Source organism: Scyliorhinus canicula, chromosome 18 (assembly GCF_902713615.1).
Source record: "Scyliorhinus canicula chromosome 18, sScyCan1.1, whole genome shotgun sequence".
NCBI lineage: Eukaryota > Metazoa > Chordata > Chondrichthyes > Carcharhiniformes > Scyliorhinidae > Scyliorhinus > Scyliorhinus canicula.
Genome location: NC_052163.1, coordinates 14,343,215 through 14,371,191, shown reverse-complemented (window position 1 = coordinate 14,371,191; position 27,977 = coordinate 14,343,215). Strand labels below are relative to the sequence as shown.

The window sequence follows — 27,977 nt, the reverse complement described above, 5'->3', positions numbered from 1 at the left end:
AATGGTTGTTCACCAATGTGGCTAATTCAGCGAAAAGCCATTTTGTGTCTTTAATCTTGTCAGGTGAGCTAACAGCTATTTTGAGTAGCTTTTAATTGTGTGTCTGTCCTTTCTGGTATTTGTAATTATTAGGTTATAAAATCACATGCATTGTTTCTACACTATCTATTCCTACAAATTGCCTCTTACTGCCTTACAGGCATCTAAGCCGGGGTACCTTTATCTAAAATCTTCTTTCTAAATCTGACTTCAACAGTTTCCAGTTAATTCAGTCAACGTTTCCTGCTTCATGCACATGACCTTCTCCTGTAAAAGTGGAGGGAGGCGCATGCGTGACAGTCTTTGAGTTGTTTTGAGAATGTCAGGAACGACTAATCTGTTGCATGTTGGACACATATTGGTGGTGCAGACTTTCAAAGTTTATGTTTCTTGATAGCAAATCTGACTCTGTGGAGGTGCACCTTTGCAATGAGACACACAAATAAAAGCTACTCAAAATAGCTGTTAGCTCATCTGACAAGATTAAAGACACAAAATGGCTTTTAGCTGAATTAGCCACATTCTTGAACAACCATTAGCTGGGTTAAATTGCAAACCGGTATGAACAACATCATTTAGTTACAGACAGCAGAGATAGTCATTTCGTACAAACCTTAGCAAGGTTCTCCCATGTCTGGCCTCCATGTGAACGTTTTCCTTCAATCGGTTCGCCACAGGAGAGCTTTGTCTGTCTTATCTGAGCTTTCTTCAGAGTATTGGGGGTGCTGGGCATGTCAGTCAAGAAGAGTTTCAGTATTAGGAACTTTTGACATCTGATTTTGAGTGTTCTCCCCAAGCCGGTCATATGTTGTGTGTTTGCATGTCTGGAGTAAACTGTTCACGTTACGCAAGCATACAAGAGTGGGAATGGATACCATCACTTTTGTCGAAATTAATTCCTTTTTCCTCCCATCAATTTTCCATAGCCTGCCAGAAGCAGTGCTGCCGTTAGCTATTCTGGCATTGATTTGTCACCTGGAAAGGATGCCACGGGGCTGTATCACAGCCTGCGTTAGCTATTCTGGCATTGATTTGTCACCTAGAAAGGATGCCACAGGGCTGTATCGCAGCCTGCGTTAGCTATTCTGGCATAGATTTGTCACCTGGAAAGGATGCCACGGGGCTGTATCGCAGCCTGGGTATGACAACTGTTTGGCCCAAGACCGCAAGAAAGTAGAGAGAGTCGTGAACACAGCCCAATCCATCACACAAACCCGCCTCCCATCCATGCACTCTGTCTACACCTCCCGCTACCCTGGGAAAGCGGGCAGCATAATCAAAGACCCCTCACACCCGGGTTATTCACTCTTCCGACTTCTTCCATCGGGCAGGAGATACAAAAGTCTGAGAACACGCACTGACAGGTTCAAAAATAACTTCTTCCCTGCTGTTACCAGACTCCTAAAAGACCCTCTTATGGACTGATCTCTTCACACAACTTCTCTACTGAGTAGTACTACAGTCCTAAATGCTTCACCCGACGCCCGTGTCTATGTATTTATACTTTATATTTTACGTTTGCCCTATGTATTTTCTTTTCATGTATGGAATGATCTGTCTGAACTATACACAGAACAATACTTTTCACTGTACCTCGGTATACGTGGCAATCAACAATCCAATCCAATTTCCACTGAGGTGCGTAAATTTGTCAATTGCTTCAAGGCTTTGACCATTGACTATAACAGTTGGTTGAACATGCTGTAATACTGGCGAGAATAGGTGTTGCAGAGTGTGTGAGTAGGAGAGAAAGAAGTAGAATGAAACATGGTGAGGGAGAATGTTGTGAGGAGAGGTAGGATGGCCCCGAGTTGTTGCCTTGTCGGGCTTTCTGAAGGGAACAGCAACTCTTTCCTTTTCTCTGAAGACCCTCAAAGCAGCACTGGAGAGCATAAGGGCTCATACAACGGACCTTACAACCATTTATCTATTTACGAGCATCTCCTTCTGTCTGCCTTGAAGTAAAGTCAGAGAATCCTGATTTGAAGATCACACCAAACAGTCCATATACACTGGCTTAATACCTAACCTATTATAATGAACTGTCAACACCAATTTCACATGGTCTTTGCTTCCAGGTGAACAGGTGTTTGGCCTGACTTCTGCACGCCCATTTCTAGGTCTTTGTATTTGAACCAAGTGTAAGTATTTGATGCATGGACTTGTAGGGATCTGTAAATTCAAATTGGGTGGAGTGACGTTTCTCCTCGTGTCTCATCAGAAACATCAGAGAAATGGTTGAAAAAGCCTTTTAAGCCAATCTTTTGTTGAAGAGCCCCCTGCGGATGGAATTTTTGTGTTTGTTACGAATATCCAAGGAGTTGCGGTTAATGGCCGAAGCAGCAAGTAATTAATTATCTACTTGCAAAAATCTGCAGTAATGTTGCTGACCACCAGAGGGAAGTATTGTCTTTCCTGCTGAATCGTCCAGTTCAGTAGATATTTAATAATATAATTAATCTCATTTAAAAGTTTCACTCAGATTTAAAATAAATTCAAAAATGTCCAATGACCTAATTTGTCCTTCCAGACAGAAGTGATGGAAACCATTAAATAAAAAGGATGTAACTTTGTGAATTGTGAAGAGCAGAGATTTCAGACATAATCAACTGTTAAAATCATATCCTCAGGGAGTCTAAATGTATTCAATTCCAGCATCTGTCACTACTGCATCAGCCATTGCATTTTTAAATTGAATAATTTATTTTGCATTTTCATGGAAAGTTATGCGCACGTGTGTGAAATGCTTGCAAACTGAAGACCTCGGCAGTAGGCATAACAGAACATGTAACAATATTGAATGCCAAATAAAGTCTTGCTTTCCTAGCTTCCACGATAATATGGACAAGCATTTGCCGTATGTGCCATCTATATTTGTTAAAGCGCAATATAGATTCGAATCTTGAAGTGTATGTGAGTTAAGGAAGCTGCTGAACAGCTTATAAATACCATCTTTAATCAAATGGAATGTCCCAAAGAACTTTTTTTTTTTTTTTTTTTAAATAAATTTAGAGTGCCCAATTCATTTTTTCCAATTAAGGGGAAATTTAGCGTGGTCAATCCACCTACCCTGCACATCTTTGGGTTGTGGGGGTGAAACCCACGCAAACACGGGGAGAATGTGCAAACTCCACACGGACAGTGACCCAGGGCCGGGATTCGAACCCGGGTCGTCAGCGCCGTAGGCAGCAATGCTAACCACTGTGCCACCGTGCTGCCCGTCCCAAAGAACTTGAAGTGGGAGCATGTGGTCTGTCCACTCGCAGAACGTGTGCACCTGTTTAAATCATCAGAAGTGATGCCACTGCTTTCATGCAGCAAAGATTTGGCTTGGTATTATAGAATGGGTTCTGGTGCCCTCAGCCCAGTTCCCTATGGCTATGAGATACAGCATGGAATAGCCAACCAGTGACATTAAATAGGCAGCCGCCCTGAGAAAGGGGCTGATGTCGGAAATGGAAAAGGTTACAGCGCATGCTGCAGTAATTGACTGCTTCTCCAATATTAGGATTAAGGCTAGTTTTGGCAATAATGTGAAAGGGGTCTTATTGGCGGTGTGGGGTGGCTTCAGTGGGCATTCCTATTGATGGCGATGGGAGCAGAGAATCCCATGAACGGTGCGCCACCTTCCGCTACCGAGAAACACGACTCGGAAGTCAGCGAATCCTGCCCCTTAGTGTCATTTCTGTTTCGCACATTTAGTAGATTAGGACATTCCTTAAGTGAAAAGTTTTCTTGTGGTCTGGGACTACTCAAAAAATCGAGTCAATTTATGTTTATAGTATAAATAGCGGTATGGTGGCACGGTGGTTAGCACTGCTGCCCCCAGCACCTGTTACCCGGGTTCGATTCTGGCCTCGGGTCATTCTGTGCGGAGTCTGCACGTTCTCCCCGTGTCTGCGTGGGTTTCCTCCGGGTACTCCGGTTTCCTCCCACAGCCCCAAGATGTGCAGGTTAGGTGGATTGGCCATGATAAATTAACCCTCCCTCCTCGCCCCATGTCCAAAAGTTGGGTGGGTTGACAGGGATAAAGCCTGTGTAGGGTGCTCTTTCGAAGGGTCGATGCAGAATTGGGCTGAATGGCTCCTGGCACTGTAGGGGTTCGATCTCTGTGCTATACTTCATCCCTGTAACCACTTAATGGTCGCACTGGCTGTCTTGAAATGAGAAAGCGAAACAAAGAAAGGTACAGCACAGGAACAGACCCTTCGGCCCTCCAAGCCTGTGCCGACCATGCTGCCCGTCTAAACTAAAATCTTCTACACTTCTCGATCCTCTTACTTGCCTCACTTGCAGTCATGCTCTCTTGTCCCTGACCATTAACCAGATCAGAAGACCCTAACCTAAAGGGTGTGACCGCCCCCTGGAACAAACTGTGCAAACCTTACCCCTCCCTGATGCAGTGCAGTGTCCGCACCTGGGCCTCCAACATTAATGATCCTGAACTGATGTTCCTGCAGCCACTGACACTTAACTGCAGTAGTGTTTGCTTGGGTGCCCAGACACTCCCACGTTCTGCAGTCGCAGCATACCACCTGCTCTTACGTCTTTATTTACTTTCTTAATTAATTTATAATTAATAAACCCTATTACTTCCCATGAGCTTCACTACAACTAGTAACCTGACAACTTCCAATAAAATCTTACAATTACTGCTAAATTATCCAGGTTTTAAATGAGCAAAATACTCATCAACCAATCACTTACCTGCTTTCCTCCTCCCCCGAAAACATCTAATTCCCTTGCTCACCAAATTCCCAAGTTCTCATTCTGTGACGAGCTCCACTCAGTAATGAGCTCCTGTCTTTTTGGCTGGCTTATTTTGCAATAAATATTGCGCATTTTAATGATCTAATAAGGAACTTCTTCAAACAGATATTTTCCCGTCTGTATGTTAGAACTGGAATGAAGATTAATCACCCTGATCACAAATCCTTGATGTTTCAATGATCATATAATGAAGATTAAATATTTATACATGTAAGTTGTCTAATTTTAAAACTGTTTCAACGTCAGTACTATAATTATCTTTTTTTTTTATTGTGTTTGCTTCTCATTATCAGGCCAGTCCATTAGTTTTAGAATGGCAAAATAAATGTACAAACAGATTCATAAATATGCACCGGGGTGCTCTAATGACAGCTTTATATAATAGGCAAAGCCCCATTAAAGCTTCTGAAATCTTCGTAGTCTGCCTTGCTTACAATTGTGACAGAGACGGATTTGGTCATTTTTGGAGCTTTCGTCATGGGATGCAATAAATCAGACAACACTGCCAATCGGCAATAGTGTTTAATATTCCAGCTGCGTGTTCAGTTTTGGGTGGGGTTTTATTGTAAACTAAAAATTGAACAAGAAATGTCTAGCGCCTGCTTAAAGAAAACCACATGATTTTTACCTCCAAATTTCCCCATCCGCATTGAAGGCACTGGCTCTTGGCTTGGAGTACGGAATGTGAATGGTTGCCAACTCCAGCTGGGCCTATTCCAGGAGATTCGGCGGAAGAGGCATCACGGAATGCCGGTGGTGTTGGGCAGGCTGGCCTGGTTGTTCCAGTAAATGAACATCGTCGCACTGTTCATGTGGATTCTACCCAACATTCATTGCATTGAACTCAATGGCAGCCAACTACATATGAACAATTTTCCAGAAGTATTTTGATTTGATTTGATTTATTGTCACATGTACCGAAGTACAGTGAAAAGTATTTTTCTGCAGCCAAGGGAACGTACACAGTACGTACATAGTAGACAAAAAAAAAAGAAGGAATCTTAGTGCAATACACGGTACATAATTTGATGTTGCAGCTTAAACTGTGTGTCAATAGAATGTCAACAGAATTATGTTATCTGTGAAAACTTCATATTGTGCTAAACAGAAGCACAGGAGCATTGTTGAATACACTAAAAACATTGCAGAAATCTTCTAAACTAGTGTAATCTTTAGTGCTAATGTACAGTATATTCCTTCAATCTTCCCTTTTGTAGCCTATTTGGACTTGTTGAAGAGGTGGTTGTCTCAGAGAATTCAGGAGCGTGAGTTGTACAATGGCGTGTCCTCTTCTTCCGCTTTGGTGATCAGTCAGCAAGTCTAGAAGTAAACCTCTGACTCCTTGAACGGGAGGGTGGGTTTGCCGAGGCGTGGCACCTCGACAGCATTGAGCTTTGCCCACTTCCACTTTACATCCGGCCTGTCCTTTCTGGAGCGGAGCTGGAGACATGTTGTGCAGGCGGATTCCAGGCTCCGGCTGTTGAAGATCAGTTCGTGGCTGCTCTGGATGGAGACATTGAAGATTGCTGCCGGGATTTCACAGTCACCACCCAAGTCTGCACACTTTCTAGTTGGTTCAGTGCTACAGCCTCGGGTCTTGTTTGGGATGTCACCAAACCCAGGAGGGTTGCGCTCTTGCAGCCAGGATAATTGGCCGAGGGTTTGTGAGTGCGGGGGATGGCTGCAAATATTGACGCCGCAAGCACTGAAGGCCACAGGCTCCACATATGCAGCATCCACTATCTGCAGTAAAGGTGGCGCAAACCTAATGAACACGGAAGAGAGAGAGAAAAAACTCTGCCCTGGCAAATATCCAGCCTGCGCGCCATCGCCATTGGTGTTTAAAATCTCCCGGAATCTTTCTTTGGTCACCTGGAGATTAATGCCAATTTCGGGAGACTCCCAGTCTGTCGAGGAGGGTTGAAAAACCTAAGTATATGCCAGTCGTCCTCCCCGATGCCTCCGAGTTACCCATTCTTCACATGGGCCGAGACAGCAGCACCACAACCAGGCCCAACTCTGCTCTCGGCCAACAGCTGTCTTTGGGTACGGCAGCATAATGGTTACATTACTGGACTAATATTCCAGAGATGCGAGTTCAAATCGCATCACAGCAGCTGGGAAAATTTAAAATCTTAAATTCTTTAAAATTCTGAAATGAAAAGCTATTATCAGTAGTGGTGACCTTGGGGTAATTGGCTTGTCCTAAAAACCCAACTGGTTCACTCATGTCCTATTAGGGAAGGGGATCTGCCACCCGTACCTGGTCTGGCATTTTTTTTTTTTTTGGAAACATTTTATTAAGGCATTTATGATTTTACAATAACAATTACAAATATAAACATAACTCAGTAAATACCCCCCCCCCCCCCCAAACAACCACACCCAGTCAACATGGCTTACACACACAGTTCCCCACGTGATCTGGCTTTAATGGGTCTCCAGACCTACAGCGATGTAGCTGACACTTAACCGTCCCCTAAAATGGCCCAATAAGCCACTCGGATGCATCAAAGCCGCACTGACAGACGGCACAAGAAGGCTGTTCACCACTACCTTCCCAAGGGCAATTAAGAGTTGGACGATAAATGCTGGTCTTGCCGTTCATGCTCACAACCTGAGAATGAGTAAATAAGAAAAGAAACATAGTGATTTTTCGGCAGTAGTTTCCTCCATAGTTTTCATAAGAAGCTTTCTTTCCCCCACTTCCCAACGTTTGCCAAGGGACATTGCAGCCAATTGTACCACCCATCTTATCTATCGCACTGACTGAGATCACCAAACTTAATGCAAACCATGAATCAAAAATGAAACATGTGATGTATTTCTCTGCACATTGTCTTTACTTAATAAATATTTGACTATTTTAAGGATATTGTCTACCAAAGCCATGCTGCTTGCATTATTTAACACACTGAAGATGCAGATTGCTCATGTTACTGGAGGAGTAAGCCATTGTGAGGTCAATTACTGTTCTACTGCTATCGCAAGTATTTGCAGATCCTTGAAATGATTATTAGTCATAAGGCAATCCGGTAGTGAATCATTCACGCAGGGACCATTCGTGGTGACCAAGAGGTTCCGCATTGGGTGATTCGAATTAATCAGACCTGCTGCAAGCCCTCTACTTAACTCTTTCTGTTCTGATTCCTGACAGAAGCTACCACATTGTTTTGTTTTTAAATAATGAAAAACTGATGTGAAGCATTTTGTCATCTGCGCACCGATGCTTTGATCCCACTGCCTGTGGAGAAAACTCGAGAAACTGCTACTAAATGTAAATTTAAAATTAAACCCCCTAACCAGAGAGTGGTTAGAATGTGGAGCTTGCTTTCAAATGAAGTTGAGATGAACATCGTAGATGCATTTAAGGTTACAGGCGGGTTGAGCTCAGTGGCCTGCTTTTGTGCTATAAAGCTGCCCGTGTATTTGTGTTTAAAAAGACATTGCGGGGGGGGGGGTGCTCATGTGGGACATAAACAACAGCAGAGCGGGACCCAATGGCCAGTACCTGTGCTGTACAGTCCATGTAAAACATGCTGAAAGTGAAGCTTGTTTTTTGGTGCCATTCCAGGTTAGAATGATAATATGTTGGCACCTGATTGTGAACTCTTGCGTTTTTGCGGTGTCCTCTGCAAGGGACCAGGGTATACTTCAGAGCTACAGAGTAAAATGCAGGCTCCGGGGAAACCCCACCCCACTCTTGTGTATCTCAGAGTAGTTGACTAATTTTGAGTGTAAATGGCTTCTGGGGGTATTGTGCTTGCTGTCATCTTGGATCAGACAGTGGTGTGCGGCAGAGAATCAAATTCCCCGTGGCGGGTTGTTCAAAATGCCTACCTTAATTGGGCGACTTGTGAAGTTCGTTTCGACAGCACCTTCTGTGTTTCTAGTGTTAATAGGACCGCCTCCATCTCTCACGTTAATAGAACTATATGCATTTCTTACTTTCATGTGACTGCCTGCGTTTCTTTCATTCAAGAGTACTGCATACTTTTCCTACATTACTAGAACATTATTATTATTATTATATGCGTTCCTCACGTTAACATGGCTGCCTGCATTCCTTCCTGCAGCTTGATGCCTGCAGCAATACCACCAAGTGGAAGGCAGAAGCAGGTTTGAGGGCTGAGTTTGATCTTTGGTAGGGTGTGGTTTACTTGGCCGGCGCTATCTTTATACGTTGCCTAGCTATCCCAGTGGCCCGGCCTGCACTTAATTGGCGCCACTACTGGTCCTTTTTTTCTTTGTTGTTCATTCTCTGTGGGCTCCTGGCAATGTCACTCCCGATCAGTTATTTGGAGATATAATTCCAACTGAGAAAATCGCACCATTCCCCAGATCTCCATTTTTTTCCCCCCATTCCTGGAGGCGCGACATTTCACAATGATATGTTGTCTCATTTACCAGCACAACCAAGAACTGATTAAACTCAATCAATCAAGAGAAGCAAATTTTGCCCAAGCGCTCCCCAGGGTCTCAGCCTCCTGACCCTTTGATTCGGGGCTCGTCGTTCACGTGTTGAACCATGAAAGCGACCTTCCCTGAAACATAAATTCAGGAAATGTGTGCCACTTGTCCAAAAGTCATTAGTGTTCATTTTGAACCAGTGATTCTGAATTTAACCTCGTCAGTGCGATAAATCTACATGTGAATTTGCCACGTTTCCTAGGTGCTGTACTCCAAATTGTTTCACTCTGAGTAATCTTCTGAGACAAAGGAGTAGATTTAAAAAAAAAAAATTTAGAGTACCCAATTATTTTTTCCAATTAAGGGGCAATTTAGCGTGGCCAATCCACCTAACCTGCACATCTTTGGGTTGTGGGGGTGAAACCCACGCAGACACGGGGAGAATGTGCAAACTCCACACGGCCAGTGACCCAGGGCCAGGATTCGAACCCAGGTCCCCAGCGCCGTAGACAGCAATGCTAACCACTGTGCCACCGTGCTGCCCCAAAGGAGTAGATTTAAGCAGACATATACATTCACAGGATCAGCCTGGTGCTGTATTAAATTGGTAGCCATGATGTGGAGATGCCGGCGTTGGACTGGGGTGAGCACAGTAAGAAGTCTTACAGCACCAGGTTAAAGTCCAACAGGTTTGTTTCAAACACGAGCTTTCGGAGCGCAGCTCCTTCCTCGGGTGAATGGAGAGCTATGTGCAGAGGTAATGGAGAGGTATACCTCTCCATTCACCTGGGGAAGGAGCTGCGCTCCGAAAGCTCGTGTTTGAAACAAACCTGTTGGACTTTAATCTGGTGTTGTAAGACTTCGTACTGTATTAAATTGGAGCACAGTGGCAGAATGGTAAGACACTCTAAGACTGTGCACACTGTGTTTCTCTGCATCAGCTGTGCCAGTGCGGGGAGGTGGCAAGCAGGGTAGGAACTTTGCAAATAGAGAGAGAGGGAATCAGCCCGAGCTGCTTTCTCGAGCCTTCCAATTGCTGGATTCACTGAAGCATCTTCGAACAAAGTGAAGGAAATCCGGAATTCTTGCACTTAACCCACTCCCGACGCTTCCGGCCTAGAAACTGTGGATGCCGAGTCAGGAAGAAAGTGTTTAGTCACGGTGTTCCTGCCATCTTTACGCGCAGCAAGCTTGAATCAGCAGCTGGCGTTTTGCCTGTCCTTTTTACTTCTACATATTTGTGGGGGGAGTCGAATAACCCACTCCTGTTTGTTTACCTTCAAAAGCCAGGAACTTTCAGCAAAAAGGAAATTGTAAAAAGTCTAATCCAAAAGATAGCGCAAAAAAATAACGTTCTCAACAATTCGGCTTAGCACCATAATATAGAAACTTCTAATTTAAAGCAAGAGAACAGCAGGAGTTAAACTAGTCAGATGTTGGAGCTCGTCATCATTGCAGCCATCATTATTTATCAAAAGAGTATTGCGTGTGTAAATTCATTAGGATGTGATTAACCCATTTATCACTGATTCAGTTTATTGTATAAGGCAACTGCAGCAAATACTAATTAACCAGATATTTGATTGAACAGTTATAATTTTTTTCTGTGAGCGAACTCTTGCCTTCAGCTTCAACTTCTATGTGTATGGGTGTCTCTGCCGTTTCCCTGGGTAACGGATTATTAATAATGCACAGCAAGTTTGAGCAGGACTCCTGGTCTGGGATTCTCCGACCCCGCGTCGGGTCCCTGTCGGGCTCCGCCATATTTTAGTCCGCCCGCGGGATCGCGCCGGTCGGGGGCCGTTGAAAGCGCCCCCCCTCCCCCTGGTGATTTGACGGGCTAAGTGCCCGCCGAATTCGGCCGAGTCCCGCCGGCGGTGGTTGCGTATGGTCCCCCACAGCGGGACCTTGGAGTTCTGTCTGCGGGGGCCGTCCTGGTTGGGGGGGGGGGGGGATCCGACCCCGGGAGGGGCCTCCACAGTGGTCTGGCCTGCGATCGGGGCCTATCGATCGGCGGGCGGGCTAGTTCTGTGGGGGCCGATGTTCCTCCTCACGGGGCCCCTGTAGGGTTCCGCCGTATTGCCCGGGGGCCGGCCCAGAGACGGGAACCCGCGCGCAGGCCGAGGCTCGCACGTGCAAACCCGCGTCGGCCGTAGCGCGCAAACGCGGACTCGCGCCGGCCGTGGGCCACGCCAGCTTTCGGGCGCTGGAGCTGCTGACACCAGTCCTGCGCCGTTCTAGCCCCCTAGGAAGGGGGTGGATAGCTGCCAGTTGAGGGCCGTTGACGGCGGAGTGGCTCGCGCCACTTTTCACGCTGCCATCAGAAATTGGCCGCAGGATTGGAGAATCCCGGCCCTGGTCTACTTTCTTCTAACATTTTCCCCCCCATGTAAAGAACTTTTGAGTTGTTTTCTCAGGTGAAATGCTCTGCAGAAATTTAAGTTCTGTTGGATCGTTGCTGAGCAAAATGTTCCCTGTCAAAGATTGCCCCCCAGGTAAACCTGTAGATCAGCGGAAAACTGTGGACTTGCATCTCCGTGCAATTCTTAACCTCCAAAGAGCTGTCAGGCAAGAGGGAGCGTGTTTTTAAAGAGGGGCAGAAAAGACAACGAGAGACGGAAAGAAACGCTTCCTTATTGTGCACCTCAAAACTCGATGGTCTAGAAACGTTTGTGTGGTCTGGGTGTAGGTTATTTTCCTTCTCATCAGCGAATAATTCAGCTTGCAAGGATCTAGGGAAGGTGAGAGGTGCTAAAATAAGTAATTTGTTCCAATTTAGAGGTGGCCGGTAACTATACTGTGGCACATTTGGATGGCAGACTTACTGGAAACTCAACAAAATCAGTTTGCATTCCATTGCCCAGCCGAGGTGAGAGAAACCACTGTAACTGGGTTAGCTTGAGGGAACATTTCACTGATTGCTTTCTTTGCTAATGACTCTGGTGAACTAAAATGAGGGTCTGTGCGACACCTAACTCCACGCGCAAATCTACTGCACAAGAAATGAATCATTTTGCATTATACCCTGTTGTTTTTATCACCCAGTTCTAAAACACAGGTAATTTGTTGAGCTCTATGTTTTCCAGCTTTGCCTGAATAATACATGAAATGCAGTGATGCTTGTGGTTTGGTGGGACTGGCTTTCTATGTATTTGTGATGTCCGTGAGTAAGTTTGCACTGTGGTTCCTCGCAGTACTTCTTTAACCCAGTGAGTGCCAAGTTCGATATGCTGTGCTACAGAAGTGGGATCTATATAGTTTTGGCTTCAGTTTAATGCAGGCTGGCCACTTGACCCATTTCCCATAATTTGAGCAGGCTATTTATTGTGAGCTTAACGCTCTTTGAAATCCTGGGTGATTTGGGTTGAACCGCTCGTGAAGATCGAGAACTAGTTTTTAAAAAAATGTCTCCAATTATTTTTCTTTTCCAATTCAGGTCCAATTTAGCGTGGCCAATCCTACCCTGCACATCATTGGGTTGTGGGAGTGACACTAGGAGAATATGCAAACTCTGCACGGACAGTGACCCGGGGGCCGGGATCGAACCCGGATGCTCGGCGCCATGAGAAATGAAATGAAAATCGCTTATTGTCACGAGTAGGCTTCAATTAAGTTACTGTGAAAAGCCCCTAGTCTCCACATTCCGGCGCCTGTTTGGGGAGGCTGGTATGGGAATTGAACCGTGCTGCTGGCCTGCCTTGGTCTGCTTTACAAGCCAGCGATTTAGCCCAGTGTGCTAACCACTGCGCCACCGTACCGCCCTCGATCGAGAACTAGTTAATGATTGTAGTGAACACCGTGAGGGGTGGAGTGATTCACATTGTTTCAGTAAACCCCAAGTCATTCCGATTTCAAGAAGACAGTTTCTGAGTTCCTGAGTTAAGTTCCTGAACAGGTCATATTTATTGTATCGAAATAAATGGACAAACTGTTGCCACACTAGATGCAAGGCATGTATCATATGTTGTAAACAAGAAGCTAACCCAATGAGGAATTATCATTTTATTTAAACCCTTTGATTTCCATCAGAGATTCCACAGTCCTTCACCCCTGCTACCTCTAAGTTTCATTGTACTTCACAATTCTGAGAATAGGGTAATCTCTGCACCACAAATCAGAAGAAGCCCTTTCAACTTTTTGTTTGATCCACACTTTCTATCTGAAGTATACCAAAACGCAAGATTGCACATGAACTGTATTGACATTCCTGTTTCTGATCTCCGTTAAGTTGTATCATATTGCATGTGAGTCTGTGGAGATACTGCTATCGACTTAAATGTCAATAGCTATATCACCAATGGTTTAGAATTACATTTGGCTGGCCAATGGCTTCATTGGTAAGTGCACTGACCGGCTGTGAAAGTCAGGAAGGTCTCAAGTTTAATCCCTGGCCTTTGTTGAATTAGCTGCTATCGGCTGAAGAGGTGGTTGCGATATTACGGTGGCCTTGATGTCCTTGTTAGAGGCAGGACAGACCTCAGCCACTTCTAGCTCCCCGGCGAATACGGCTGGAAAGTAGGAAGCACAAGGACAGAATCGGGATCAGTCGTGATGCTGGTTGCTGACACTTCAGGGCCCAATTTTAACTGGGGGTGGGGGATTTGTGCAGGTGGGGGTCCAGGCAACTGGAAGCTGTCCAAATTTGCACAGGAGGAATTCAGCTATTTTAATTGTTGGACCTTGCCCACACAGGTTTCCTCTGTGAAGCTGGCCGGAAACTCTACCCTCCTGTTAACAGGAAGTCACTGTTAAGGACCTAGACGAGTGATGCTTGGCGCTCAGCTAAGTGTTGGGAAAATGGGGGTTACGGTGTTGCTATCTTTATTAATAACCACAAGTTGCGAGTATGTGTCTTGTATTAACCAAATGATCACACAACCAGTATGTTAGTTCAAAAGACAAATTATTATTAAACACAAGACTTTTCTCTCTGTGCGATGATACACACGGCTACGCATTAAACTACACCTATCAACTAAGATGACCTTTACTTAACTTCTGGATGACCGGCTCTGTGCAGATAGATAAGCACGTGTCTCAGCTGCGGCTCATCTCTCACGGGTGGTGATCGCAGGTCTTGAACTTGGCTGGTCGTTATGCTGCAGTTGGTGTGGGCACAGGCCGGTCCCAGAAGAGACCGATCCCTAGTTGCGCAGTGCCTCTTATCCTTCTCCTTTGTCGCACCCTTTTGGGCGGTGCTAACTCAGGATCTAATGGATCGATAGGGTCTGCACCCTATTGCTTAGCAGTTTCAAATTCCTAGGGGTGCACATCTCCAAAAATCTGTCCTGGTCCACCCACGTCGATGCTACCACCAAGAAAGCACAACAGCGCCTATACTTCCTCAGGAAACTTAAGGAAATTCGGCATGTCCACATTAACCCGTACCAACCTTTACAGATGCACCATAGAAAGCATCCTATCGGGCTGCATCACAGCCTGGTATGGCAACTGCTCGGCCCAGGACCACAAGAAACTTCAGAGAGTCGTGAACACAGCCCAGCCCATCCATGGACTCCATCTACACCTCCCGCTGCCAGGGGAAAGTGGGCAGCATAATCAAAGACCCGTCCCTCCCGGCTTACTCACTCTTCCAACTTCTTCGATCGGGCAGGAGATACAGAAGTCTGAGAACACGCACGAACAGACTCACAAACAGCTTCTTCCCTGCTGTTACCAGACTCCTAAATGACCCTCTTATGGACTGACCTCATTAACACTACACCCTGTTTGCTTCATCCGATGCCGGTGCTTATGTAGTTACATTGTATACCTTGTGTTGCCCTATTATGTATTTTCTTTGATTCCCTTTTCTTCCCATGTACTTAATGATCTGTTGAGCTGCTCGCAGAAAAATACTTTTCACTGTACCTCGGTACACGTGACAATAAACAAATCCAATTAACCCTAATCGATTCTGGCTAATTAGGGGCGGTTACCTCAGTGGCTGGGCGGGTCCTAGTTACCATTGTCCCAAGTACGTATGAGTGGAAGCTGCGCCGGGGAGTCTGCTACTGTTGCTATTCCTTGATTTGAGTCTATTGTCCTGGGGAAATGGGTGATTGACCTTTAACAGGTGCAAGTTTCAGTTCGGTCTGCTTTTCCTTTGCACAATACACAGGCTGTGTACTGTCTGGGTCCCAACTTGACCACAATTCCCATTATCCTTTGCGGGCGGCCATTTTAGATGGCCACAATGGGTATGCAGGACCTTTCAGGTGGGAGTGGGGCCTTAGATTTCTTCCTCTTGGAGGGTTGCTGACTTTGGAACTCTGCCTCGGAGTGGGGGGCGGGGGGTGTCAGTGAATTTAAAAAAAAATAATTTTAGAGTACCCAATTATTTTTTTCCAATTAAGGGGCAATTTAGTGTGACCAATCTACCTACTCTACACATTTTTGTGTTGTGGGGGCGAAACCCACGCAGACACGGGGAGAATGTGCAAACTCCACACGGACAGTGACCCAGAGGTCAGTGAATATTTTAAAGGTGGAGTTAGATAGATTCTTGTTGGGCAAGGGAATCAGAGGTTATCGGGGGTAGATTGGAATGTGGAATTAGAAACATAAACGGGTCAGCCATGATCTTAATGAATCTCGGAGCAGGCTGGAGGAGCAAATGGTCTACATCTGCTCCTATTTCACACGTGCGTATGAAGTCTGGGGAAGTAGACTGCTGCTCCTCCTGGCCCATCAGGAAACATAATGAAATCCACATTAGTTTGGGGGCTTTTTCGAGCTACCAGGTTGGGAAGCGGCGCATGCTTCCCTACTCAGGCCTCTGGTTAAAATAATGTCACGGGAGGCCAACTTGCGTATTTTCAAAAAGGCGGCCTCCATTTTCCCTCGGTGATGTCCCTGTCGTTAGCACAGAAGTGCAGGTTCTGATCGCAACCCGCTTCGGTGAGGCAGTGAGAACAGTCTTGGGTAAGTTACATGAGCTACTTTAACCAACCCATCTACCTGGTTCCCGCAAATGGACGCAGTGGAAACCGACCCTTTAATGGCTCACAGTGAAAAGTAGCCATTTGGGCTGTGCGCCTGTGACACTCTCCCTCTGCAAGAGCCAGTATCTGCAAGAGAGAGAGATGGTGAAAATCTTTTAAATGTATGTAACCACTCGTTTTCAACAATATTGTAAGAACCTAAATTTCCTGTAAAAAAAAAAACAAGAGGCTTTTGTCTGAGGCGACATACATAGTAAAAAACAAAAAGCTCTTTTTAAAAATCATCTAATTAGTGAGTGCTTTATCATATAGCGAATTAGCATTGAAGTATGACTTAAGTACAGAACCGTTTGATTTAACTACGTTTTTGGTATGATGGGGACGTGGAACTTGCTTTCTTTGGGTGAAAATAGGAACTCCGTTGTGAGAACCATTCAATTTCCCTTGCTAAACATATATTTTAATATATATATATATATCCAGTGAGTTGGCGGGACCAATTTAATCTTGTTCTCTTTCCTTTGTTGAAAATAGTCGCAGACTGGAATTGAGTCCAAATACCTGGTGCACGTTGTTGATCAGTGATGACACCTTCATTAATAATAATTATCTTTATTATTGTCACAAGTAGGTTTACATTAACAATGAAAACACATTCCAGCAGCTGTTTGGGTACACAGAGGGAGAGTTCAGAATGTCCAATTCACCAGCACGGTAGCATTGTGGATAGCACAATTGCTTCACAGCTCCAGGGTCCCAGGTCCGATTCCCGGCTTGGGTCACTGTCTGTGCGGCGTCTACACGTTCTCCCCGTGTGTGCGTGGGTTTCCTCCGGGTGCCACAGTCCAAAGATGTGCAGGTTAGGTGGATTGGCCATGCTAAATTGCCCTTAGTGTCCAAAATTGCCCTTAGTGTTGGGTGGGGTTACTGGGTTATGGGGATGGGATGGGGTTGTGGGCTTGGGTAGGGTGCTCTTTCCAAGAGCCGGTGCAGACTCGATGGGCCGAATGGCCTCCTTCTGCACTGTAAATTCTATGAACGTAACAAACCTGTCTTACGGGACTTGTGGGAGGAAACCGGAGCACCGGAGGAAACCCACGCAGATACAGGGAGAACCTGCAGACTCCGCACAGACAGTGACCCGAGCCGGGAATCAAACCTTAGACCCTGGAGCTGTGAAGCAACAGTGCTGTACACTGTGCTACCGTGCCGTTCCTAAGAGTGACTGATGCAACTTATATAGAAGTACAACAGTGTGGTTTTGGAAAAAATTAATTTCTCTGGAGCATCATTGCTTTTAAAAAAAATATGTTTCTCTGATTGGTTTTAGTTCACATGTCCTGTATTTATTATCCCAATCCTTTAATTGCTGACCTGAGAAATGACAGCATTGGTAACCATGCTGCATATACCATGCAGCACGGTAGCATGGTGGTTAGCATAAATGCTTCACAGCTCCAGGGTCCCAGGTTCGATTCCCGGCTGGGTCACTGTCTGTGCGGAGTCTGCACGTCCTCCCCGTGTGTGCGTGGGTTTCCTCCGGGTGCTCCGGTTTCCTCCCACAGTCCAAAGATGTGCGGGTTAGGTGGATTGGCTATGCTAAATTGCCCGTAGTGTCCTAAAATGTAAGGTTAAGGGGGGGTTGTTGGGTTACGGGTATAGGGGGATACGTGGGTTTGAGTGGGGTGATCATTGCTCGGCACAACATCGAGGGCCGAAGGGCCTGTTCTGTGCTGTACTGTTCTATGTTCTATATTCATTAGCAAAACTGTTAAACAAGCCTAGGTGAAATACACATCAAAATAATGGGGGTGGGTTAAGGAATGGAACTTGCGCAATGCTAATCAGACACATTGGGCAGCACCGTAGCATTGAGGATAGCACAATTGCTTCACAGCTCCATGGTCCCAGGTTCGATTCCCGGCTTGGGTCACCGTCTGTGCGGAGTCTGCAGATTCTCCCCGTGTGTGCGTGGGTTTCCTCCGGGTGCTCCAGTTTCCTCCCACAGTCCAAAGATGTGCGGGTTAGGTGGATTGGCCATGCTAAATTGCCCAGAGTGTCCAAAATTGCCCTTAGTGTTGGGTGGAGTTACTGGCTTATGGGGATAGGGTGGAGGTGTGAACCTTGGGTGGGGTGCTCATTCCAAGAGCCGGTGCAGACTCGATGGGCCGAATGGCCTCCTTCTGCACTGTAAATTCTATGAAATTGGTACAAGGGGCTGCGGAAAATATCAAACACTATTGTAATATTTCAAATAGATCAGAAGCATGGCTCTAGGTGGACATATTCTGCGGTTAAAGTACTGGAGTCTCCTACAAAGAGAAACGACAGGTGAGGTTAAAGGCTGTATGTGAACAACTCTACTTAGAAGAGCAAGCTGCAATGGTAGCTCTCGACCAAAAAAAAATCTGTTTCAGTGATGTAGGTTGAGGGATAGCAATGAAAATCTAATTCAAAGGATTTATTGATTTGAATTTTGAAATGTTTCCAGCTTAATAAATCACAGTTATGATGGAAAACCTTAGAACACTTCTGTTGCAGCTCGTTCCCGGTTGACATTGACTCCTTTTTTAAAACAAAAACTCGCCGTCTTCAAATCTTTCACCTGAATGGATTGTGTTTTAAGTGCAAAATGCAAACAAATGATTTTCCACATCTGAAGTTGCTGACCTTTTGGCCGCATTGCAATGCAAAATTGTTTGTTCATGTGTTAAGAACCTTGAGATTTGCAGCAGCAGTCCCTGCTTGTGCACTCTTTCCTACCGGACGACCAATGTAATTTGATTTTTATCATCAGTTACACAATACCATCCATTGGCACGAGATGGCAGATGAAAAAAAAAAAGAGCAGCAGCAGTGCTCAAAATCATAATTTGCTGATAGTAGGCACCCAGGGACAACCTTGAATGTTTTAACGACAGCTCGGCCTGGGACCTCACACTGGAGCAGCAGTGCACGCAGCTCCTGATTCAGGAGTGTCCAGAAAAGAAACTTATCTTTATATATCCAAACCAAAACAGGTCGACGAAAGCCCGTCCATACTTAATAATTAGCATTCTTGGAGAATGTAACACAGTCAATAAGGAGGGTTAGGTAGTGAATGTTACGTAACTTTTTATTTCCGAAACCACACGTAGGTCCCTCTTGGGGAGCACAGTGGCTAGCACTGTGGCTTCACAGCGCTAGGGTCCCAGGTCCGATTCCCCACTGTGCAGAGTCTGCACATTCTCCCCATGTCTGCGTGCGTTTGCTCCGGTTTCCTCCCACAGCCCAAAGGTGTGCAAGTTATGTGGATTGGCCGTGCTAAATTGCCCTTAGTGTCCAAAAAGGTTAGATGGGGTTATTGGGTTACGGGGATAGGATGGAAGTGAGGGCTTAAGTGGGTTGGTGCAGACTCGATGGGCCGAATGGCCTCCTTCTGCACTGTATGTTCTATGTTCTTTTGGCCAAATTGAAGGCTGTTCCGACAGCGATCTTGAGAGTTATATTATTAATCAGCTAAATAGTATGTAGCAGGACTGCTGTCTGGTGGGGATTTTAATTGGATTCTGAAACCAGAGATCACGTCAGTAGTGCGTTATCTCAAATGAAATACTGCAAGCATATCAAAGTTTGTAGATGGCACAAACTGCAGGACATCAAGATATTCTGAGGAAATGGTCATCATGAAAGAGACTTATTGGCAATTGAGTAGATGAATTACAAAGGATATTAAATGTTCAGAAGCATCAGGTGATGTATACAGCATTGAGGAATCGTGAATCTGTTTCACAGTGAAAAGTATTCCATTAAATAAAATCTAGCAGCAAAGGTCTCGAGCCTACTAATTGACACAATGTCTAAAACGTCATTTTGTGGCAGCAGTTGCCCAAAGCAAATAAAACATTAACACGGGGAAATAAATTCATGGACTACTAATCCAAGGAGATAATTCTGACAGTAGGGAGCACTTGAAATGTTACATGCAGTTACACTCATTATACTTGCAAAAAGTCATTGGAATGAGTTGAACAGGAAAATAAATCCACTGTGGAGGTTTGCATGTCATTTTTTTGGACTCGAAGACTGAATGTTCCTGATCACCGTTGAGAAATCTAGCTGAAGGAGTACAGCATAGAATCATAGAATTTACAGTGCAGAAGGAGGCCATTTGGCCCATCGAGTCTGCACCGACCCTTAGGAAAGAGAGCACCCCACCCAAGCCACAACTCCACCCTATGGGTGGGCAGCACGGTAGCACAAGTGGATAGTACTGTGGCTTCACAGCGCCAGGGTCCCAGGTTTGATTGCCCCCGGGTCACTGTCTGTGCGGAGGTTGCACGTTCTCCCCGTGTGTGCGTGGGTTTACTCTGGATGCTCCGGTTTCCTCCCACAGGCCAAAGATGTGCAGGCTAGGTGGATTGGCCATGCTAAATTACCCATAGTGTCCAAAAAAAAAAGGTTAGGAGGGGTTATTGGATTACGACGATCGGGTGGAAGTGATGGCTTAAGTGGGTCAGTGCAGACTCGATGGGCCGATGGCCGCCTACTGCATTGTATGTTCTATGTATCCCCGTAACCCAGCAACCCCACATAACCTTTTTGACACCAAGGGTAATTTATCATCGCAATCCACCTAACCTGCACATATTTGGACAATGGGAGGAAACCGGAGCACCTGGAGGAAACCCACACACACACGGGGAGAAAGGGCAGACTCCGTACAGACAGTGACCCAAGCCGGGAATTGAACCTGGGACCCTGGAGCTGTGAAGCCACTGTGCTACCGTACTGCCCAAAAGCCGAATATCAAGAACCCTGTCGGGAGTTACCTCGTGTGTGGCCTCTCCCTACATATTGCCACCTGAAGTCCCACCTTTTTAAAATTTAGAGTACCCAATTATTTTTTGTTCCAATTAAGGGGCAATTTAGCGTGGCCAATCCACCTAATCAGCACATTTTCGGGTTGTGGGGGTGAAACCCATGAAGACACGGGAGAATGTGCAAACTCCTCACAGACAGTGACCCAGGGCCGAGATTCGAACCCGGGTCCTCAGTGCTAACCCCTGCGCCACGTGCCGCCCCTTAGTGCAGACACCAACACTAAATAGTGCATCATAAAATAAATCAAAAAGCAATAATTGAATATTGCCAAGTCTGGGAGGCTTTAAACTAATTTGGCCGGAGGCAGTGATTTGAGGTTGAAGCATTTGGGAGGATGTTCTGGTGCACGGAGGATTAGAAGGGACACACTGCATTAGAATAAAGAATAACTCAAAAATAGAGGGGATCAGACAGGTGGGCAAGCCAGACTAAGATGGGCGAAAACTGTTCTACACAGTGGTTAGCACTGCTGCCTCACGGCACCTGGGACCCGGAGTCAATTCCAGCCTTGGGTGACTGTCCGTGTGGAGTTTGCATGTTCTCCCTGTGTCTGCATGGGTTTGCTCCGGTTTCCTCCCATAATCCAACAGTGTGCAGGTTAGGTGGATAGGCCATGCTAATTTACCCCTTTAGTGTCTAAAAGGTTACTTGGGGTTAAGGGGATGGGGTGGAGCGTGGGCCTTAGTAGGGCGCTCTTTTAGAGGTTTAGTGCAGACTCGATGGGTCGAATGGCCGCCTTTTGCTCTATAGGGATTCTAAGATACACGTGATCTGAGTGCGAATAAACAGGAAATTGCACCAATTTTCTAATTGGTGCCCTTCATAAGTAACATTGTTTATACATTATGATTTGTTATGGCCCTTGATGCATATAGCTCCAATATATTACTGGGTTATATCAATCACTTTTTTATTTAGAGTACCCAATTGTGTTTTTATTCCAAGTAAGGGGCAATTTAGCGTGGCCAATCCACCTAACCGGCACCTCTTTGGGTTGTGGGGATGAAACCCACGCAGACACGGGGAGAATGTGCAAACTCCACACGGACAGTGACCCAGGGCCGGGATCGAACCCAGGTCCTCGGCGCCGTGAGGCAGCAGTGCTAACCAAAATCAATCACATCAGTGTAGTGAGCTTATCACTTTACTTCTGATTCACATTCTAATTCGTAAAAAGGTGCACAAAGCCACCAGGTTTCCTTATTCACAGTTTTGCCACAACATGTCTGATATAAATTCTCTGCATTAGACTGTGGCCAGCAACATAAAAAGTGTATTAAAGAAAGGTTCCTCTGCTCAGCACAATCTCGATCACACTTGTCAAATTCGAAAAGTCACAGTAATCAATTATTAAATACTGCTGCCACTCCGCGCTTTCCTATGTGGTGTGTTCTCACTTTTAGCATTTTACGTAGTTTGCAGTAAAACCGGAAGCCATAGTAAAATGACTTTTTTATTGAAGCTATTATATGTTGCCAAATCCTTATTGAAAAAAATAACATTTCACAAATTGATGGAAGTCTTTTTTCACATACATACTTTAGATTGACCCTTTATTCTGCCAACATGCAGTTCGATTGATATCCCTTCTTCTAAATATAATCAATAACCTGGGGCTGTTTAGCTCAGGGTTAAATTGCTGGCTTTGAAAGCAGGCCAGCAGCACGGTTCGATTCCCCGAACAGGCGCCGCAATGTGGCGACTAGGAGCTTTTCACAGTAACTTCATTTGAAGCTTACTCGTGACAATAAGCGATTTTCATTTCATTTTCAATAACCTTTTTGGTCTGATTCATCAACGCTCTCTTTCACATTTTACTGAATGTCAAGACAATAGGAACGGTCCTCGTATTTGTTTAAAGTTCAGATTTGAAGGTGAAGTTTTGGCCCACATCAACACACACAGTCCATGACATAAAATGATTCAGGCGGGAGTCTTGGGTGTCATAGACGTTCACTATTCTATGTTGAAACAAAACAGTGGGAATGATGAGTTGATGCCCTCCAGCATCTACGGCATAGCACAGAACAGCTGGCTTCTACTGATGTCAGTGGCTGTTCTGTGTCACAACATAGCCCTTGTGCGCACACGTCATTAGACCTCCCACTTCACATACACTCAGCCCACAGAGACTCCAGCAGAGGGTATTCCGAGCACAAATGCAGATTCATCATGTACCCTTCTGAACCTGATGTGGGAAGTTAAATTGGCCAAATGATGCTGATGCTACTCACCAGTGCTGCTCCTTGAACTAGGTTAGCACATGGTAGACTGCCACAGTACATCAAACAAGAGCTGTTCACAGAGGACAAGAGGCGCAAACACTTTAGAAGCATACATTAAACAGGCGCGCTAAGAGCACTTCAGAATTCAATGGCATTGATTCACTTCCACTAGTTTGTAATCTGTATTTCTTTGGTCAGGAAGAAAATAAATCATCATCTGACGTAAAGGCAAGCAATGTGGTTCCCTCTGAGATGGCCCCTTCGGGGCATAGCATTAGAAGGAAGTGTTGATATTTATTGCAAATAGTAGTGAGTTTCAGATGAGGAATTGTCTCTGCTGTTCTTCATGGACCATGTGACACATTTGAGGCCTGGCCTGTCTGGTGACCTTTGAGCCTCATCATGCACCAGGTACTATTCACTTCTGTCAATGCTGTGGTAATACCATTAGCTCAAATCACTGGTAGCCGACCCGATGGGGACTAGCTTTTCACTTGACAGGCAGAACTGTGAAATGGGGCACAAATTCTTACAACAGTGAATATATTTTTCAATAATGGTTTCTGCAAACAAAGTAGGTTTCTGAGTTTCACTCTTGCCACATACTCTTTAATCAGTCCTTGGGAGATATTTGGATGGTCAGAGTTCATTAAGTGGAAGCGTAGTTTATTAGAGCTTTCTACCAGCATTTCCCCACATTAAACTGCAGTCAACTTTCTCACTAAATTTACAAAGGAAATGGATCGGTTGTCTGCAAAGCAGATAAAGATTGTAAAAATAGTCAAAAGCTGTGGGCGGAATTCTCCGCTCTCGGGAAAAATCGGGAGGGCCGTCGTGAACTCGGCCGAGTTTCACGATGGCCTCGGAGGCCGCTCCTCGCCCCCTATTCTCCCCTCCCGGAGGGGCTAGGAGCGGTGCTCCGTAAATACCGGCCGCGGGGACGTCGCGCCGAGAATGACGCGGCCAGCGCGCCTAATGACGTCAGCCGCGCATGCGCAGGTTGGCCGGCTCCAACCCGCGCATGCGTGGCTAACATCATGACGCTGGCGGCACGAACCCGTGCATGCGCGGTGACCATCTTTCCCCTCAGCCGCCCCGCAAGACGTGGCGGCTTGATCTTGCGGGGTGGCGGAGGGGAAATAGTGCGTCCGATTTGGACGCCGGCCCCTCCCGTCCCCTCCCGAGCACAGTCGTGGTGCTCTTGCCCCAAACGGCCCCCTAGAAGCCCCAAACGGGCATCTGGCGTCCGTTTCACGACGGCAGCAACGAGGTGTGTTTGCCGTCGTCATGAACGGCCGACCGCTCGGCCCATCGGGGTCGGAGAATTGCCGGTCGCCGTGAAAAACAGCGAGCGGCGATTCTTCCGAGGGGGGGGGGGGGGGGCAAGGGGAAAATGTCGGGGGGCCTCCCTGCGATTCTCCCACGCCACGTGGGGAGAGGAGAATTCCACCCTGTGTTTTTGTAAGCTTGTGAGTCTGCTAATTCAGTCAACTTGGCACGTCAGTGAAATTCAAGAGTAATTAAAGTGAAGTTATTGTAGCCAAAATAAGAAGATTACATTTGATTGGATCAGTGTGATTTGATCAAATCCTTTTCCTGCAGTGACTGGATCTTTCATTTCTTTCTATCTTGCACTCGGTGAAGGAATGTTTACGAATCTTACCAGAGAGGCATTTTGTTATATTTAACGGCAAATATGGAAACCAAATGCTTAGAAGCATCGTTGTGTTACAGTCCAGATCTTGTGTTTAATGTTGCCATTTCTGCTGCTTTGACACAAATTGTGAAGCATTGTGAGTGCTTGGGAGCTTGCTTGGAACAGGAAGTATTACACTAAACAAACCTACAAACAATGAGCAGGAGTAAGCCATTTGGTCCCCCAAGCCTGCTTCCCCCATTTAATAAGATCATGGCTGATCTGATAGATAATATACACCAGCTATATTATAATTAACCAGTGAGTAACAAGTTTTTTGAAGTTTTAAAGTTTAAATTTCAGTTTTAAGGTTAATGTTACGTGTATGTGTTTCCACATCTAATTAACTTGTGTCCTGTCCTTTCTTTTCAACGACTGTTCACTTCAGTACAATCAAAGGGTAGTAGGCACTTCTGGGTATGAATGACCCAGAAATTCTGGTGCAGGATGTTACCTTCATTCATTAACCTTGCCTGCCCTGGTCAGGTTATTGAACTTTTACGTGGCATCGTTCTGCACTCTGGTGAGAGGGTTGGTAGTAGGTACCTCTGCCATGGCACAGATGACCTTTTCCGCAGGTTCGCAGATCACACTCTGCAGAATCTCTTCCTCGTGTCTCCATGTTAACTCTTGTCCCCTCGTTGGCTGCCTCTTGGCACGGTGGCACAAAAGTAATTGTGAGACAACCAGTCAAGTTGGTTGACCGCGCAAGTTGGTTGTTCCTTATTTGCCCGAGGCTTCCTGGGCTACGTCAGCAGCCGTCCGCCTGCAATGGACTTTTAAAGACTGAATTTTAATTCCGATACACCCGAGCAGATTCCTCCCATTTTACACGTGTTTGCGACAAATCAGCTTCTCGCAGAAATGTAAATGAACCGATCCTGGAAATTCTAGCTATAAATATTTTTCCTGTTCACCTTTCAGGCTGACATAAGGTCCAGAGAATATATTCGGGAAAAGGTTCACATACCTTGACGTTTGGGGAAATGGTGGTCGCAAGTTAATCTTACAAGGTGGGTCTGATTGGAAAATGTGGTAAGTCACCAGTAAGATTTGCACTGAAATCTGGTCCCAGAATGGGCTGCAGTAATTATTGTACCAGGGAGGCAAATAAGTTGTATAGTCCAACAGAAAGCATTGGATTATGATGCAAGCAACAGAAAAAGAAAGACGAATTAGCACAATTAGTTAATGTACTTAAAATTCTCGGCATCCATCAGAACCAAAGAAACCACAGTTTAATCGACTGTTCACACTGTACGTTTCACAATTTAATTTTCAAATTCTCACTTAATGCGAAGGGAGGAAAGGAGGGAGTGGAGTGAGAGGACGGGGGGGTGGGGGGGGGGGGGGGGGGGGGGGGGGGGGGGGGGGGGGGGGGGGGGGGGGGAGGCAGGGGATCAGTGAAAGGGGTGTCAGGGTAGGGGGACAGGGGTCATACCACGAGATAGTAAATAATTAGCCCTTTTGAAAAAGGAATAAAACCCACCAACAAGACTATTTGAAACTTAAATAAAGCTAAGCAATGTAGGGATCAAAACGCAGTGGGCCAGAGAGAAACAGTTGCAATATCAGTGGCAGATTCAGCTACTGCAACAAACACAGCCACTATAAGACAAAGTGGAGCCCAACCACTGTTTTTGACTGAACAGGAAGGTCTATTCAGCAGAGAGGCTGGTTGCATTTTTTTTCATTGGAGGCTGGTGCTGTTGGGGATGCACTGGAATAGAGAGAGACCAGCCAGGTCATGTCGCACAGCAGGTGACATTCAATCCTACTGGACACCATAACAAGACACAGCCCACCCCCCCAAAAGCCTCTCCTCACCTACAAGGCACAAATTGATAACTGTGACAGTATACACATCACTTTCCTGGATGGTTACAACTACAATAATACTGCCCAGGACAAAGCAGTCAGCTTGATCTACAACCCCACCTCAAACCCTCCATCATTGTTGAACATGGTAGAAATGTGGACTACCAGTAAGATGCACTGCAGCAATTGGACAAGGACGCCTTGCGCCTCCCAAATTATAACCTCCTTTACCTAGAAGGACAAAAGCAGCAGGTGCATAGAACACCGACACATCCAAGTTTCCCGCGCTGCCGGAGGAGGTGGTGGAAGTAGGGACGATAGTTGGCAGATACATGAATAGGATGGGAATAGAGGGATAACGACCCCGGAAGACGGGCAGCATGGTCGGCACAGTCTTGGAGGGCCGAAGGGCCTGTTCCTGTGCTGTACTTTTCTTTGTTCTTTGTTTCCCATTGCACACCATTCTTACCTGGACATGTATTGTTGTTCCTCACTGGCCCACTGTACTTTGATCCCTCCCTGTACATTCTGCCTCTGTTGCCCAAGGCCCTACATTGCCCAGGTTTATTTCTGCTTCAAAATCCTGGAACTCACTATCTGTGACAGCACTGTGGGAGTACCGCGACCACACGGACTGTAACAATTCAAGAAGACAGTCGCCACCACCTTGCCAAGGGCAGTTGGGGATGGGCCATAAATGCTGTCCTTGCTCACGACTCCTACATTCTGGGGATGAATTTTTAAAAAACGATTCAGTAGACCAAATTGAGGTAGATGCAATTAAAATGTTCCTTCTGGGCCCTAGGACAGTGAGGAGGCGCCTGTTCGAGTACACAGAGGGAGAATTCAGAATGTCCAATTCACCTAACAAGCACGTCTTTCGAGACTTGTGGGAGGAAACCAGAGCACCCGGAGGAAATCCACCCAGACACCTACCATATAGAACACCGAGTTGAATCTGTGTTAGTCAAGAGTGACACCAATTATATAAAAAATTCCTACTACAGGACAGCACGGTGGGGCAGTGGGTTAGCCCTGTTGCCTCACGGCGCCGTGGTCCCAGGTTCGATCCTGGCTATGGGTCACTGTCTGTGTGTAGTTTGCACATTCTCCCCGTGTCTGCGTTGGTTTCACCCCCACAACCCAAAGATGTGCAGGGTAGGTGGATTGACCACACTAAATTGCCCCTTAATTGGAAAAAATGAATTGGGT

At 45.9% G+C, this 27,977-nt stretch overlaps 1 protein-coding gene across 9 annotated transcripts in view; it reads left to right on the top strand.

Annotated features, from left to right (window-relative positions):
* LOC119953034 (endonuclease V-like) overlaps positions 1 to 27,977 on the top strand; it is a 110,571-nt gene that overhangs the window by 57,001 nt on the left and 25,593 nt on the right. For 4 of the 9 annotated variants that reach the window (XR_005457942.1, XM_038776816.1, XM_038776818.1 and 1 more), the window contains exon 8: positions 25,872 to 25,960. The exons of 4 other annotated variants lie outside the window; for them this stretch is intronic. Coding sequence is in view for 3 of the 5 variants with exons in the window: in XM_038776816.1 (XP_038632744.1) it covers positions 25,872 to 25,922 (51 nt within the window). In the remaining 2 variants the exon portion in view is untranslated. Of the gene's footprint in view, positions 1 to 25,871; positions 25,983 to 27,977 lie in introns of all 9 variants that reach the window. One more of the 9 variants, XR_005457943.1, reaches the window with a different exon arrangement.